The sequence below is a fragment of the Manis pentadactyla genome, chromosome 6, assembly GCF_030020395.1.
Source record: "Manis pentadactyla isolate mManPen7 chromosome 6, mManPen7.hap1, whole genome shotgun sequence".
NCBI classification, from domain to species: Eukaryota; Metazoa; Chordata; class Mammalia; order Pholidota; family Manidae; genus Manis; species Manis pentadactyla.
Genome location: NC_080024.1, coordinates 67,320,860 through 67,337,880, shown reverse-complemented (window position 1 = coordinate 67,337,880; position 17,021 = coordinate 67,320,860). Strand labels below are relative to the sequence as shown.

The 17,021-nt window shown below is 38.8% G+C and overlaps 1 protein-coding gene across 1 annotated transcript in view; it reads right to left on the bottom strand.

The window, feature by feature from the left end:
• Positions 1-17,021, bottom strand: part of LRP2 (LDL receptor related protein 2) — a 250,937-nt gene that overhangs the window by 29,569 nt on the left and 204,347 nt on the right. The window contains exons 61-67 of the mRNA XM_057503939.1: positions 16,419-16,556; positions 13,975-14,097; positions 11,724-11,852; positions 6,158-6,289; positions 4,951-5,082; positions 3,061-3,204; positions 1,502-1,667 (exon numbers count right to left, since the gene is read on the bottom strand). Of these exons, the coding sequence (XP_057359922.1) occupies positions 1,502-1,667; positions 3,061-3,204; positions 4,951-5,082; positions 6,158-6,289; positions 11,724-11,852; positions 13,975-14,097; positions 16,419-16,556 (964 nt within the window). The remainder of the gene's footprint in view (positions 1-1,501; positions 1,668-3,060; positions 3,205-4,950; positions 5,083-6,157; positions 6,290-11,723; positions 11,853-13,974; positions 14,098-16,418; positions 16,557-17,021) is intronic.

Here is a 17,021-nt window from a genome sequence, read left to right as displayed (position 1 = left end):
AAAGATGACCAGAAGTTCTGGCCAGTGAGACAGCTACTCAGACATGGTGATTAAAGCAGTCTCCTCTCTTGAGGATGTCCCAATCTCTTCAGTCAACAAGACATCTTTGGAAGGTTACAAGTGGAAGAGTGAGGGATGGAGGGGACTCCTGCCTGATCTGCCAAAAAAGTTGAAGCAGCTAGAATCAGTAGTGATGGAGGGCCTGCCACTGACATTATCATGAGAATGTACTTCCAGGAAAAGTGGTGAGGTGCTATTGGGCTGTGCTGTGAGTCTGTGTCCTCCTCGGCCAGGAGCCCCACTGGCATCAGCTCCAAGGATGAGTGGAAATAGCCTTTTAAAATAAACTCAGCAAGGCCATCCTGCCCTTATTCCATTCCTAAGGCTGCAGGAGAAAGAGTTCTATCAGTTTCTAAGTTCACTCAATCATTAAGGCTGAAAAAGAGGTAAAACTTCAAGTAAGACAGATCTGTCACTGCACGCTTATTTCAAGGAAGAAGTGCCAAAGTCTAAAGTTGCAAGTTTCTGACTGTTTGTGGCCTTGTTTCCTGACAGAAAATAGTAATATGAATTTCCTGTTAGCCTGCAGGCAAAGTGGGGACCTAATTAACTTCTTCAGAGATGCTCAAGTCTTCCAGGAGCATTAGGCAAATTTGTTAAAAGGTGGAAATTAATTTATACTGCAAATGACTCTGCTCTTCCAGAAGGCAGCAAGACCTTGAGCCTTCCCTCTCAAACATTTTCCCATTATTAGTTCATTTTCAAGGACATAAGGGATGCTAGGAATGCTTGAGCTCTGATTCTAATGTAATCACTTTCCCATAAATGTCACTCCAATGCAAGGCTGTCCCTTGAAGGAGCTTACCAATTTTTCCACATCAGTTTGCATCTCATGTATCTATCTACCTAATGATAAAACTACTTAAGATTCATAGTTAGGGTTCATCCAAAATATCTGGCTCTCTTCCCTGGGATTCTAGAAGGTCTAAAAGAACAGAACAGAGCCAACACTTCAATTAACTTCAAACCCAAAGATTAAACAGGTTAGTCAAATTTCCTATCTGTTCAGACAAGATAGCCTGCTAGAATCACAAGATGTGTATTTTTCATCCCCAAAATAAATATCACAGAGAAAAACATTTCACCTGAACTGCTTCACTGGTAGAATTGTGAGTCTGTTTCAATTCTTCACAAAATGAACAATGCTGCCATACCAAAAGTTAATTTTGGAATGCACCACACTCTCCTAGGTAAAATGTAAAATCTTGACCTTGGTGTCTCCCCAAACCTTTTCATAGAATATAGCAAATGATATTTATATGACACACTGGGATAAGCAAGGTGATTGCTGGGGCTACAACAAGCCCAGTTGTCACCCAGCTAGCTGCACACCACTGAGTGTGCCCAGACATAGACCAGCTGAGGTCATATGCTGTGGTGAGCAGCAGGGAGCTCTGGCCAAGGGATAAAACAAGCATGAGGGCCTTGTGGCTGGACTCACCTTCCGACCCAGTCAACTGCTAACCCATCTGGCTGCATTAGGTCTTTCAGGTCCAGGTTAACTTCTACCACGAGATTATTGCTGCCGGATTCAAAGTTGGGAATGTAGGCACGTTTGATAGCACCGAAATTAGAGCCATGTCCTAGCACAGAGTAATATATGACACCTACAGAAGCAAGAAGCACAAGTCAGTTTCACATGAATAACCAGTAAGGGAGGAACTAGGGACTAACGGCTGAAGTGCTGTTCATGAATTGACATCTCTATGCCCTCATTGTTCCTATAGTACTAATAATCCAGTTACACCAATATGATCAAACTGTAAAACCTATCATATTTGAGCTATTAGCTACAAATGCTTCAATTGGTAAGATTCTATTAGAAGGCAACTAACTAAAATATATTTCATCCAAGAGTCTATTTACTCTCATTAGGATCAAATTCTAGTTTCCAAAAACAGAATGTTGAGAGTTTGAAATCATACTCAGTAACAGTGGCACTTAAGGAGCCATGTACATGAGAAGTTCTATTTTATGTACAAAGTAAAGGATAGTAGAAGGCAAGCAATTTAAAAGGCATAGGAAGACTGTGAGTTTTAAGGCATACACTTTCCTAAATTTATACTATACATAAAAAGCTTAACTAAGTGTGAAACACAATAATAAATCTTACACTGCATAGTTACTGATTTTTTGCAAAGCAAAGTTTGAAAGTTTGCAAAGCATTTTCATATTTATTATCTCATTTGATCTTGAGAACAACTCTCAGAAGTAGACAGACAGAATGAGATTATTGCACTTATCTTACAGATAAGAAATGGAGATACAGAGAATTATTTGAATTATCTAAGGTCATTAAGCTAGTAGATGAGGGAGATAGGCATAGAAGAAAAGTTTCTGACTCTTGCCCCATTACCATTTCCTACACACCATGCAATGAGAGACTCAACAATAAGCATTATTCACTTTTCATTCATTGAACTAAATGTCTTGAGCACCCACCACATACACTGTACTAGATGTTGGGTCAAGTGAAAGGCATATAAACATGAATTAGATTCAACCTCTGGTTCCCAAGGACACATGGTTAAGGGGTAGAGAGAAAATATGTGGATGACGAGCTATAACGCAGAGAAACATGTGCTTTAACAAAAGCGTATGTAAAATGCTACAGGCTCATGGGTGAGCAATCACAGAAACGTGCAGATGGGTTATAGAAGGTGTCACAGAGGGGGTGACATTTGAACCAGGTCTTTGAAATTGGAGTAGAAAATTTCCAAGTGTACAATGGTAAGGAAAAACAGTCTCTGCACCAGCAAAGACAAGACAATATTAAACAAAAGGATGTGAGGTGGTCCAGACAGGATAACCCGGAGACAGGAGTCAGGAGAGGTTGGGGGGGACCCAGGGCCACGTGAAGGTGTCTGGAGCACACTGGCTAAAAGAAGCTTCCTCTTCCTCTCATGCAATAGTATTCACTCATTAAAAAATCAATTCCCCAAAATTCAACACCTTATAATTCAATTAATATCAATGACAGATGCCAAAGTTCATACTCACTGAGGCCTGTGCCCTCAGGATCCCAATCATAATCAACAGCCTGTATATGTTCCTTGTTGTCAAGGTAATCTGAGAACTTCTCGGATGAGAGATTGTATTTTTGAATTCGCACGTTTTCTGGCAGTAACAACACAGGAGGGTTACCTGCAAACAAATGAAGGGCTTCTTTATCTGTTTGACTTCTACTTGAAATTTTTTGTATATATAATAAGATATAAAATAGCAGGCATCCTCTCCCCTTTAAAAAAAACATGAGTTTTTATAGGAATCTGACCATCTCTGCTAATCAATAGAGCTGACTCGCCCACTGGGTTGTAAAATCTGTGACTGCGGACATTCTTGTCTCCATTGCAGGTAGAAGCTAACATTTCTCTTAGGGATATTATTAGTTCTTTATTCTTTGTCCTCAGTGTGTGATGGTTTAGAGCAAGGCAAGACTGAGGCCCCTAGGTAGCATCCTCTGTTCCACTGATTTTTTTTGCTTTATTTACTGATAAGAAAGATTCTTTTCTTTATTCACAGACAAGATTGTAGACATTCAGTCAGTCTCACAGAACAAATACAATAGATACAGTCTTACTAAAAGTTTACCAGGGAGTCCTCATTCCTCACTCTTTACTGACAGACCTTATGATTTTTTTTAGCAGGTAATCAGTTCCATGACCCAATTTAGCTTCTAGCTAATGATAAAAAAGATGTTCTTGGTTTTAAAAAAATTTATTTTTTTTTACCTAAAGCAGCCATTTCAATGGTGACTCATCCCAAGATGCACTGTCCAGAATTTTTAAAAATTTAATTGACTTGCATGTCAAATACAACTTAAGTAACTTCAAAAAATTCATCTTATACATTTCCTCTATCTTGACATTGTTTTATATAACTATTCAAATTAATTTGTTACCTCCTTAGTTAAAAAATTTAAATATTTTTAGTTTGCTGCTTAATTACCAGACCAGTTGTTCAAATACCTTTGTCCTAGTTTTCATTCAGTGTCAAAATGTTTAAAGGTTAAAATATTTAAGTATACTAGGCAAATGTATGACTTAAAAACCCAATTTGTATGAAGAAATTAAACAGCCATTTTTACCCTTAGTTTGCAAAATAAAATGACATTTTCTTATCAATTCCTTATCAATTCTCATGCAAACTTCAAATTCAAATCTGCAAGACTGTAAAGACGTAAATCCCTTACCTGGGATATGCTAATTTAGATCAGATCTCTGGAAATTTGGACTGTCATACTTTTGACTTATAGTCTCTCTCTTTAGTCACTTTTATCTAGTACTAACTATTGTTCTCTATCAAGCCTGATTTTCAGAATACTGAAACTTAACTTGAAGTGTAGAACTAATGACTGAAGTTCTGAATGAGCCAGATTCTTTCTGTGATCAGTAGTACATGATGAATAAAAAAAAATTTTGTCAACAGTAGTATCCTTGATTTGCCTCCAAGTGAATGTGACTGTTTTCTGTGACCCATCTTGGATTACAGGGCCTCAAACCTTAATCTCAGTGGAGTGGGAGCTGAAAAGACTCCTTAATTGCCTTCAGTTGAACACCACCCTACAAACAAGCTTTTTGTCTGAATCTTCTGGAAGGTGATTGATATCTTGCCCACTTTTTGAAGTTTTTATCAAGGAAGACAAGAAGCTAAATCCACAATAATAAGTAACACTCAACTCATGTTTTATTTCCTATGTACTTGTTGGAGGATTGTAGTTGTTTTAATCTGGCAGGGGAGGAAAGAGAAGACTGGATGGGTTTTGGAAGGCAAGTAGCTGGTGAATTAAGTATAGGGCTCTGAAAGTCTAATGTTTATTTTCTGGCACATTGTACTTCATCAGCATCTATTTCTCCAGGAGTCAATCAATCAGGTCATGAGCCCATGTACCTTCAGCGGCACACCGTTCTCCATAGCGCTCACTCAAAGACCTGAAGCCTTCAGCACACAGACACTCATAACTTCCTTTGGTATTTAGGCAGTTCTGGGGACAAACCCCAAATTGCTCACATTCGTTGATATCTGTAAACAAGACAAAACCAAATATGCATCATCTGCTCCCACCCATTCCTTAGAGACCCTGATTCTGTTTAAATCCATGTTCACAAGCAATGAGAACTGAGAAGATTGAAGATGAAAATAAGCAACACCATCAACGTCGGTGGGATGCTCACTAAGTTCCAGATGTGGTTTCACATGGTTTTCAAGCTTTTTCCCTGATTTAATCTTCCAAAAAGACTCCATGAAATATGGACTATATAAACCTAAAGTCCCAAAGCTAGTAAGCAATGAAAACAAGGTCTGAACCAAAGCAGCTGGACTCTACACAAGAGCAGAACAATAGCACCCTTCCAGAAATAGCTGCTGTATTCCCTTCTACTAACTAGCTGCAGGGATGGGAGTCATTCATTTGGCTTTTCAGTGGCTTCGTAAGCTTCAGTTTCCAAAAGAAATGGTTCAGATCATCTAAGTATGGCACATAATGAGTTAGAAATAGTAAATTCAAACAATAAAAGGCATTTAAAGTCATACTCATCATTTACCATCTTGATAAGCTACCTTCCAACTCCATGCCTAAGAACGCATTAATGTCCAGCATACGTAGTTGTGTAATAATAATAATAATAAATTTGACTCAAGATGCAAAAAGTAAGACTTGTGTTTGTTAAAAAAAAAAAAAAGATCTCACACACTGATGCAATAACCAGACATCATAAATTATATCATCTCCACAGACATTACTGAGGATGAGCTACCTGCCAGCAATCTGTTGGGTACTGGTAGGATAATATGAAAAAAAGGAACTGCCATCCTTGAGTTTTTTTTTTCAAGACCCAAAAATTAATGAAGAAAATAGATCTTAACATACATCATCATTGGTTTTACATATCGTGAATGTTCAGCTTACAACTTCATTCAGAGGTGATCACCACCCTCTAACAGTAAAATCATGTGTGCACCTCAGCATTCTAATGAGCTAGAACCATGATATTAATCCCACAAGGGGAACTGAACAGTGGTTTAGTAAAAGGGAATGAGTAGAACACCCAAAAGTTACAAGTTTCTCCTAGTAGGACATGGAGGAAATATACTTCACCATCACAGGAGTTTCTGTCATAAATATTGGCTTTGAACCCAGGTCTACAGGAGCAGATAAATCCTCCTTCACTTAATTGGGTACAGTTTTGTTCACACAGATTCTCAGCACACGATCTTCCTTTTCCTGTATCTGAAAAACAAAATCTCAGCATTACAAATGAAACGTATAAATGAGATAAACCACAAATGAACAAAGCTTCAGAAGGCTACCCATACCAACTATAGGACATCTTAAGATGAACCTTTTCCATAAGTCTTGTAGAAGATCAGAGGCCTCTTTATTTGGGTATCTGGTAATAGCCTGAATGCCATTTATACAAATGTATGTAATGTTGTGTTAGATCCTTGAGGCAATTTTCCCATCATATTCAGCACTGCCAGGTGCATCTTCAGAGCATCCAGTTCTGGACTCCAGCAGTCAGGGGCTCTTTACTTTGTCACCATCTGCTCCACTATACTTAATCCTAATATATATATGATATATTATATATGTATATCATATATATTTATAATATATATGAAATATATATATATAACTACATTCACTACATGTAAGAATTAAAGATATATATAATATACAATCCTACTATATGTGTAATAAAGGACACTGATACAGATCAGAATGAAGTAAAAAATAGGAAGAAATTATAAAGTTATAAGAAGAATATAATTTGCCTAATATTGAGCAACTGAGAAATATATACACAAATATGTCAAGTGTTGTCCAGGGTGCAGCAAAATGAATACAGTTCTAAGTCATACAACTGCGTAGAACCAATAATTTTATCCTTCAGTTTTTGCTTTGTTCTTATACTCCACAGATGAGTGAAATCATTTGATAACTTGTCTTTCTCTGCCTGGCTTATTTCACTGAGCATAATACCCTCTAGCTCCATCCACGTTGTTGCAAATGGTAGTATTTGTTTTCTTCTTACAGCTGAATAATAATTCCATTGTGTAAATGTACCACATCTTCAGTATCCGTTCATGTACTGATGGACACTTAGGTTGCTTCCATTTCTTGGCTATTGTAAATAGTGCTGAGATAAACATAGGGGTGCATATATCTTTTTGAAACTGGGCTCCTGCATTCTTAGGGTAAATTCCTAGGAGTGGAATTCCTGGGTCAAATGGTATTTCTATTTTGAGTTTTTTGAGGAACCGCCATACTGCTTTCCACAATGGTTGAACTAGTTTACATTCCCACCAGCAGCGTGTAGGAGGGTTCCCCTTTCTCCACATCTTCGCCAGCATTTGTTGTTCCTATTCTTTTGGATGTTGGCCATCGTAACTGGTGTGAGGTGATATCTCATTGTGGTTTTAATTTGCATTTCTCTGATAATTGGCTATGTGGAGCATCTTTCATGTGCCTGTTGACCATCTGAATTTCTTCTTTGGAGAACTGACTGTTCAGCTCCTCTGCCCATTTTTTAATTGGATTATTTGCTTTTTGCTTGTTGAGGTGCATGAGCTCTTTATATAATTTGGATGTCAACCCCTTATTGGATATGTCATTTATGAACATGTTCTCCCATACTGTAGGATGTCTTTTTGTTCTACTGATGGTGTCCTTTGCTGTAGAGAAGCTTTTAAGTTTGTATTGTCCCACTTGTTTATTTTTGCTTTTGTTTCCCTTGCCCGGGGAGATATGTTCATGAAGAAGTTGCTTATGTTTATGTCCAGGAGATTTCTGCCTGTGTTTTTTTCTAAGAATTTTATGGTTTCATTACTTATGTTCAGGTCTTTGATCCATTTTGAGTTTACTTTTGTGTATGGGATTAGACAATAATCCAGTTTCTTTCTCTTACATGTAGCTGTCTGGTTTTGCCAACACCAGCTGTTGAAGAGGCTGTCATTTCCCCATTGTATATCCATGGCTCCTTTATCATTTATTAATTGACCACATATGCTTGCATTTATATCTAGGCTCTCTAGTCTGTTCCACTGGTCTGTGGCTCTGTTCTTGTGCCAGTACCAAATTGTCTCGATTACTGTGGCTTTATAGGAGAGCTGACGTCAGGGAGCATAATTCCCTCCCACTTTATTCTTCCTTCTCAGGATTGCTTTGGCTATTCGGGGTCTTTTATCATTCCATATGAATTTTAGAACTATTTGCTCTAGTTCATTGAAGAATGCCTTGGTATTTTGATAGGGATTGCATTGAATCTGTAGATTGCTTTAGGCAGGATGGCCATTTTGACAATATTAATTCTTCCTAGCCAAGAGCATGGGATGAATTTCCATTTATTAGTGTCCTTTTTAATTTCTCTTAAGAGTATCTTGTAGTTTTCAGGGCATAGGTCTTTTCACTTCCTTGGTTAGGTTTATTCCTAGGTATTTTATTCTTTCTGATGCAACTATGAATGGCATTGGTTTCCTGATTTCTCTTTCTGCTAGTTCATCATTAGTGTATAGGAATGCAACAGATTTCTGTGTATTAATTTTGTATCCTGCAACTTTGCTGAATTGAGATATTAGATCTAGTAGTTTTGGAGTGGATTATTTAGGGTTTTTTATGTACAATATCATGTCATCTGCAAATAGGGAGTTTAACTGTTTCCTTGCCAATCTGGATGCCTTTTATTTCTTTGTGTTGTCTCATTACCGTGGCTCAGACCTCCAGAACTATGTTGAATAAAAGTGGGGAGAGTGGGCATCCTTGTCTTGTTCCTGATCTTAAGGGAAAAGCTTTCAGCTTCTCGCTGTTCAGTATGATGTTGTCTGTAGGTTTATCATATATGGCCTTTACTATGTTGAGGTACTTGCCCTCCATACCCATTTTGTTGAGAGTTTTTATCATGAATGGATGTTGAATTTTGTCAAATGCTTTTTCAGCATCTGTGGTGATGATCATGTGGTTTTTGTCCTTCTTTTTGTTGATGTAGTGGATGATGTTGATGGATTTTCAAATGTTGCACCATCCTTGCATCCCTGGGATGAATCACACTTGATCATGATAGATGATCTTTTTGACTTTTTAAAAATATTTGGTTTCCTAATATTTTATTGAGTATTTTTGCATCTATGTTCATCAGATATATTGGCCTATAATTTTCTTTTTTTGTGGTGTCTTTGCCTGGTTTTGGTATTAGAGTGATGCCAGCCCCATAGAATGAGTTTGGGAGTATTCCCTCCTCCTCTACTTTTTGGAATACTTTAAGGAGGATAGGTATTATGTCTTCACTAGATGTTTGATAAAATTCAGCAGTGAAACCATCTGGTCCAGGGATTTTTTTTTTTTTAGGTAATTTTTTTATTACCAAGTCAATTTCTCTGCTGATAATTGGTCTATTTAGACTTTCTGTTTCTTCCTGGGTCAGCCTTGGAAGGTTATATTTTTCTAGAAAGTTGTCCATTTCTTCTAGGTTATTCAGTTTGTTAGCATATAAATTTTCATAGTGTCCTCTCATAATTTTTTGTATTTCTGTGGTGTCCATAGTGATTGTTATCTTCTCATTTCTGATTCTGTTTATGTGTGTAGACTCTCTTATTTTCTTGATAAGTCTGGCTGGGGGTTTATCTGTTTTGCTTATTTTCTTGAAGAACCAGCTCCTGCTTTCATTGATTCTTCCTACTGTTTTATTCTTCTCAATTTTATTTATTTCTGCTCTAATCTTTATTATGTTCCTCCTTCTGCTGACTTTGGGCCTCATTTGTTCTTCTTTTTCCAGTTTCAATAATTGTGAATTTAGACTATTCATTTAGGATTGTTCTTCTTTCCTGAGGTAGGCCTGTATTGCAATATATTTGCTTCTTAGCATAGCCTTCGCTGTGTCCCACAGATTTTGTGTTGTTGAATTATTGTTGTCATTTGTCTCTGTATATTGCTTGATCTCTGTTTTTATTTTGTCATTGATCCATTGATTATTTAGGAGCATGTTATTAAGTGTCCATGTGTTTGTGGGCTTTTTCATTTTCTTTGTGTAATTTAGTTCTAGTTTCATACCTTTGTGATCTGAGAAGCTGGTTAGTACAATTTCAATCTTTTTGAATTTACTGAGGTTATTTTTGTGGCCCAGTATATGATCTATTCTTGAAAATGTTCCATGTGCACTTGAGAAGAATGTTTATCTTGTTGCTTTTGGATGGAGTGTGTTCTGTAGATGTCTGTTAGGTCCACCTGTTCTAGTGTGTTGTTCAGTGCTTCTGTCTCTTTACTTATTTTCTGTCTGGTTGATCTGTCCTTTGGAATGAGTGGTGTGTTGAAGTCTCCTAAATGAATGCATTGCATTCTATTTCCCCCTTTAATTCTGTTAGTATTTGTTTTACATATGTAGGTGATCCTGTGTTGGGTGCATAGATATTTATAATAGTTATATCCTCTTGTTGGACTGACCCTTTTATTATTATGTATGTGTTTTTCTTTTTAATATTTAATCAAGTCACTTCATTATGTAAAAAAAGAATCCAAGCCCCATGGGGAAATTGTGTTAAATAAAGGCCAAATCAACTCATCATAGGTGGTTATTCATTCTCCTTTGTACCCCACAGAAGACAAGTTGCCAGGAAATCCTTGGATGACACAGAAAAAAAATCAATTAAAGCCCTAGAACTTGAAAACATGGAGAGCTCACCAGGAAAACTAAGCCATAGACTCCTGGAGTTTGGAGAACTTTTTTTTCCTATGAAGAAACCAAGGCCCAGAGAGATCAGCACGTGCCCAAAAGTCAGAGAAACTAGAGGCCAGCTCTCCTGGTCAGCAGTCCCAGGCTGTTCACACTCTGGCTCTGCTACTCTGTGTGACCTCAAGCAAATCACTTAAGTGATCTGAGCTTTATTATACAGATGGATTTACTAACAATAATAACAGCAATAATGGGCTAACTTAGTGACAGATACTGTATGTGAAAGTATTTCAAAACAGCTATAAAGGACTACAAAGTTGTGAATTATTAATATTTCATTCCAACGTTTCCATCACAGTATAGAGCTAGAACCATGCCTTCATTGTGTTCATCATCCTGTTCCTACAAAAATCCCTCCACCTACTTTAAAAGTAAAAATAAAAGTTGCTTCCAAGATCCTCTGTGACATTCCCATCTTTATCAGCTACCCTTAGAAGCTTTTCCTCTAAATGCCAAGGATATCACTTTTGGTTTATGCTGGAAAAAAATGGGCAAACTAATAAACAAAGTATGTAGCTTTAAGGTGCTAACAAGCACCTAGTGAACTGGGAGCAGGATGTGCTCTGAAGTTAGGTAGATCCAGAGTTCAAATCCTAACTCAAACTCATAATGGCAGGAAGACGTGGCCAATTTACTTACGCTGTAAGCCAATTTCCTCATTTTAAAAGAGAGGAGAGATTGAGAGAGGCAGAATAATACCTAACTCATAAGACTGTTCCAAAGAGGAAATGAGATAGAAGCCCCTTGGGGTATTGAGCACAGTGTCTGGTGTAGAGTTAGTGCTCAGTAACAGGTAGCTACAGGCTTGCCTGTAGTTCAGAGCAAGCACAAAGTAAGTTAAGGGGAAATATATGGTTATCATCTACTTTATGTTATTGCATGTCTTCATTAGGTAAACCTGAGTTATTACAGTGAAGTATAAAATAAGCCTTTACTTACTGCAACCTGTTTCATCAAACTGGTTCCCACAGTCATCGACATCATCACATACAAGGTGCTGGGCAATGCAGTGTCCATTGCTACACTTAAATTCATCTTCTCTACAAGGTCTAGGGGTTGAAGGTGCACCTATAATTTAAGAACAAGTTGAAGTAAAAACTTTATCTTGTGTGGAACAAGAGGAGAGCTTCCCTCTGTGGCAGAGACAGTATAGCTCACAAATAAGCCTATGCTTCCCAACATTTCCCAGTCTCCCTTGCAGTTAGGTTGAGACCGTGTAATTAGTTCTGGCCAATGAACTATGAGATGGAGGTGTCACTTCTGGACTGAAGCAGTTTGAAGTCCAAGTGCCTGCTTTGGCAACCTCAGATGCCATATGTTCAGGTGGCCTACCTATGAGATGGGAAAGGGCTGTCCAACCTGCATCAGCCTTTACATGAGTGAGAAGTAGGTCTTTACAATGTCACACCACTGAGAGTTTGGAACTTGTTGGTTGTAGCAGCTAGTATTAATGATCACAACAAAATGTAAGTAGGGTACTTCCACTGACTTCATAGTCAGGAGACAAGCAACGAGGAAAGTGACACGGGAGGCAGGAAAGATAGAGACCCATGTTGTGCTGATAAAGCAGTCACCTTGGAAAAAAGTGGAAGTCAAACACATGCCTACTGAATTTGTCAATCTAGGGCAAGAGGTTAGAAAACAAAATGTTACTCATGCACAGTATTTGCCATTGCCTGAGCTTGGCAAGGTAGTGAAGGGGACAAGCTCAGGAAAGAACTGGCTGATTTACAAGCGGAAATGAAAGAAAATAAAGTCCATGAATTTGCAGTGTGGGAAACACTGACTGCATTTAGATCCCAAACACTAAGCTTAAGTCTAAGTTTAAAAGGTTTTGAGACACAAAGCCCTAGTAAGGCTTCCCAGCTGGATGAAATGGCAGCCCACCTGTGTTGCTAGTTTGCCTGAATGTGACTGACAGCTGAGACAGCGGCACGTGAAGGAGACACAGCAAGGAAATAAAGCTGATTCAAGAACTATGCCTCAAAAGGAACACTGTGAGGTTGTTATCTTTTAGAAATGACTAGAAACAAATAGATCAAAAGCCAGCTTGGTTTCTGAGAGAAATATATGATCAACTAAACCAAAATACTGTGAGAGAGATGCTAAATGACTCTTGGGCCTGAGACATTTTACAAGTAGGAAATGGGTGAGAAAGCTGTGCAGCCCCAAAGGAGAGCATATTCTCCTGTTCCATCCATTTGAGGAAGAAAACAGACATGGAAATACTCCCAAAGGGTGGAGGCAGAGTCAGTGAGGAACAGTGGACAGAGGTGTTCTGCCTAAAGCAGAGTCACCACCTCATCAGTGAATCCCACTCCCCACCATAAGGCCTGCACAAGGTACAAGGGTACAGACAATAGTTTCAAAGTTCTCCCTGACATACAGTCCCCTACGGGATGGGAGCCTGTGGTGAGCATTCTAAGCCTACATCAATACAAATGGCGGAAAATAGAAAAATTAAGCATTTATCTAAATTTTCCCAGATAATATTCTCTTAGGAAAAACAGTAATTGGAATCAGGGGAAGTCATTTTCCTCACTTACTTTTTATCTCAGTAAATTAAACTGCCCAGAAAATTAATCAACTCTCCTCTTCAGTGGATAGATTTTAAAACATTCTCAAAATGGAAAAGCACAGATTTTTCTGTACCTGAAACATTATATCCAGACAGTTTGAAACTTCTGTCTTCAAATAATCCACCATTTTTCTCTTCTGGGAAATGAATGTTCATTTTAAAGACAGTTATAGGTAAACTCCGTTAACACCAGCACTATCTCACTTATGATCTTTTCAGCTGGGCAATGAGAAGTTCACACCTCTAGATTAATGATTAGTAACTCTAGGCTAAAGAGTGATCAAACCTCATAATTTGTGAAGTGTGGCTCAACTAGCATTTAGTGTTTATTTTCATTTTCATAAGAGAAAAGAGGGAAAAAAACACATATTGAATATTTAAATAAAGACTAAAGAATTGAGGGGCTTGCCAAATATCCAGCTCAAATGGCATAGGAATGAGCAGGGGATGGGTTGCATCTGAAGAAGGCATGTGTTTACAGGGTGTTGTAAGTAATCATGTCATCAGAGATATGCAGTCGCAGGTACAGCTAGCGCTCGAGCCATAGTCACACAGGACATGCCGCCCACAACTGGGGCCTAAGTTTCCCTTCTTGCTCTGACTTTTGCTTACACAGCTCCTCTTTCTCGTCAGTTCCATCTCCACAGTCATCCACATGGTTGCACAACTCATGACTATAAATACAGCGATTGTTGTCACATCGGAAACGGTATGGTGAATCACAGCGAATGGTCACTGAGAGGAAAGATGGAAAAACAGAGTACAGACTAAGATAGACCATTAAATGTCAGTATCCAAAGGCCTCCCACGACAGTGCCAGGCTTGCTTCATTCATCCATTCATTTGTTCATTTAATTAACTAATCAACAAGTACATCATGAGTATCTAGGACAAAAGTAGGCACTGTGCTAGTTACCAGAAACAATGCAGAACTAGAAAGACACAGTCTTTGTCCTTAAGGGACTTCCATTCCAGCAGAGAGACAGACTTTACAAATTAACTGTTCAGTCACAACTGTGATAACAGCCACAAGGGGAACAGTGTTGGGAAAGCATCTACTGGCGGGACCTGATATAGATCTGGGGGAGGCTGGTTCAGAAGAGGCTTCACAAGGGAAAATCCTGAGTCAGGAAGGAACACAGCAGGCATTTGGACCTGAATAATGGTCTCTGTGGCTGGAGCACAGCACGAGGAGGGCAGTGATGGCCATGAGAGGGGGAGCCCAGCAAGACACAAACAGCCCCATCCTAACAGCCAGGAGGCCATTGCCTGCCTGAATCTCTGGAACATCAAGTTTTACACTGTGATGGACTTTCCTTCCTGAATTCTTTCACCTCTCATGTTTCACGTTCATATCTCACAGTCAAACCCTGACTGATTTTGTGGTCCAGAGTCAGACCTCCAGCTGATGCTTGTGCGTTGTGAGGCACCCAAGCATAGAAATTGGGTCCCTTACTTGTTTGGTGCAGGGGCATGGTCTGCTATGCATGTACCAGCAACTCAGCTGACTCCACACATACATGTGTGCGTTCTTCTTCAGCACGGAGGACCTAGGTTTTCCTTCTGCCTTCACACCACGCATAGGGAGCAAGAAGTTATAATGAGGTTGTTTGAGAGAGAAAAGTCAGATAGAACAGCTGGTTCTTCCAAGTATTGTTAATAGAAATATTGCAGCATTATTTGCTGTGAAAGGCCAAGTGCAACATCGTAAAACAGCGTTGGTCACTTTAATGTGGCTGTGTCTCTGTCTCCCCAAAGTACAATTTTCTTAGTTATGGGCACTTTATGTTACAGATGGAAGCAGATTCCAAAGTATTTCTTTGAAAGAAACATAAGCTTAAGATAGATATTTTTCAAAATTTATTAAATTAAAAACAAAACATGATTAGTTACTAAAAAGAGGTGTCCAGAAAAATTGTTGGGATGCCACTGTGAAAAGATAATGCAGGCTAATTAAAGTTCTTTGAAGGGGAGGAAATACTCTGATATAGCATTCTCTAGAGACAAATCCCTAGACTAAAACTGAATAGCAATTAACCTAGGGAACAGAATGGAAGGAACAATGTGAGCTTCCGAAGGGAGCTGCAGCTGAGTTAGAGAGCGAGCTAATCAAGAACTCAGCAGGATTGTTCTGGGACACCTTCTCCCATGTCACTGGCTTTCACCTACATGAAATTCTTACCCTTTGGCTGGTATCAGAATAACTTGGAGGGCTTGTTATTATCAATGAGAGATTGCTAGGTCCACTGCTAGAGATTCATATCAGGTAGGTCTGGTCTGGGCCCGTTGTTTCGCACGTTACTGACTCTCCTAGCGCAGCAATGGCCCTGAGAGCTACTACTAGAGGCTCTTCAGTGACTCAAAGCACATAGCAAAATGATCAAAATAAACTCATTTTCATTCATTTTGTTTCAGTAGTTTTCAACCAGGGGACTAAGTTAAAGCTCAGGAGCTTATTAAACACACATTTCCCCAGGTCCCAACCTCAGAGATTCTGGCCCACTAGTTCTAAGCCTGGGTGGGGCCAGGCGTGTGATTTTGAAACATCTCCCGCCAAGTGATTCTGATGTGTAGCAAGATTGTGATTCACTGGTTTAAAAAATACACACCATACAACAATAGGGAATTAAATGGCCTTGAATTATGATGTAAAGCAAAGTGCTTTAAGGATGAACTAGTCTTGTGAAGCTCTGGGGGTTTGGAAGAGGTGCTTCAAGGGGCATCAAAAGGAAGATAGAACAGAAAATTTTAAATACCCACCACCCATACTCAGATCTGTCACTGTTTATGCACACTGTCTTTCCAGAGAAGATATCTTTTGAAGAAACTGTTTTCTAAGGCTGTAAGATGTTTAAAACAATGGATGCTTGCCCAACTTTTTCATGTTCCAAATAAAGAACAAGGCAGGAAGACCAAGTGAAATAACAGCAGGGCTGAGCATGTGTCCAGTCCTAAAAAGTTGTACAACTATCCTCCAGGATCACACGCTCTACATAAGAAGCATTGCAATTTTGCCAGACACCACCACTCCCAAGCACCCTATTTCTCTGCCTTACAGCACAGGTGACGTTCTTCATCAGATCCATCGCCACAGTCATCATCACCATCACATATCCAAGACAACTGGATACAAATGTGATTTTTACATTCGAACATAGTAGCTGGGCAGTATGCACCATTGGGAAAGCGAGTGGCTGTTTGAGGGGAGGAAACATATTCAAATTATTAGAAAAAGTTACTAGTTTTGGAAAGCTAGCCTACATTCATCCTGATATCCTGTGACCATAACCAGCCTGCAATTCTGATGGAATGTTTCTTAAGGAGAGTTGTCAAGTTCCACTTTTCAATGACATGCATTATTCTGTGGATACCACTGGGCATTCTCTTTACAGGCAAGTGCAACTTATTAGCTTTGTGAGCATTGACTCTACCCATCATCCATTTATGTAGTCTCTGAAACCATATTTTAAGATGTGGCCACCACATTCTCAACAATATCCATAATGGATAATCAGCAATAATTAGTATTTATTCAAAGATTCATAAAGACTAATGTGAATGATCATATTGACTTTACAGTTTTGAATAACTTCTTCTGTCATCATGCAATTCAGAAAATGTTTAATGCTATAAATTCAGAATGTTCTAATACCCAATCC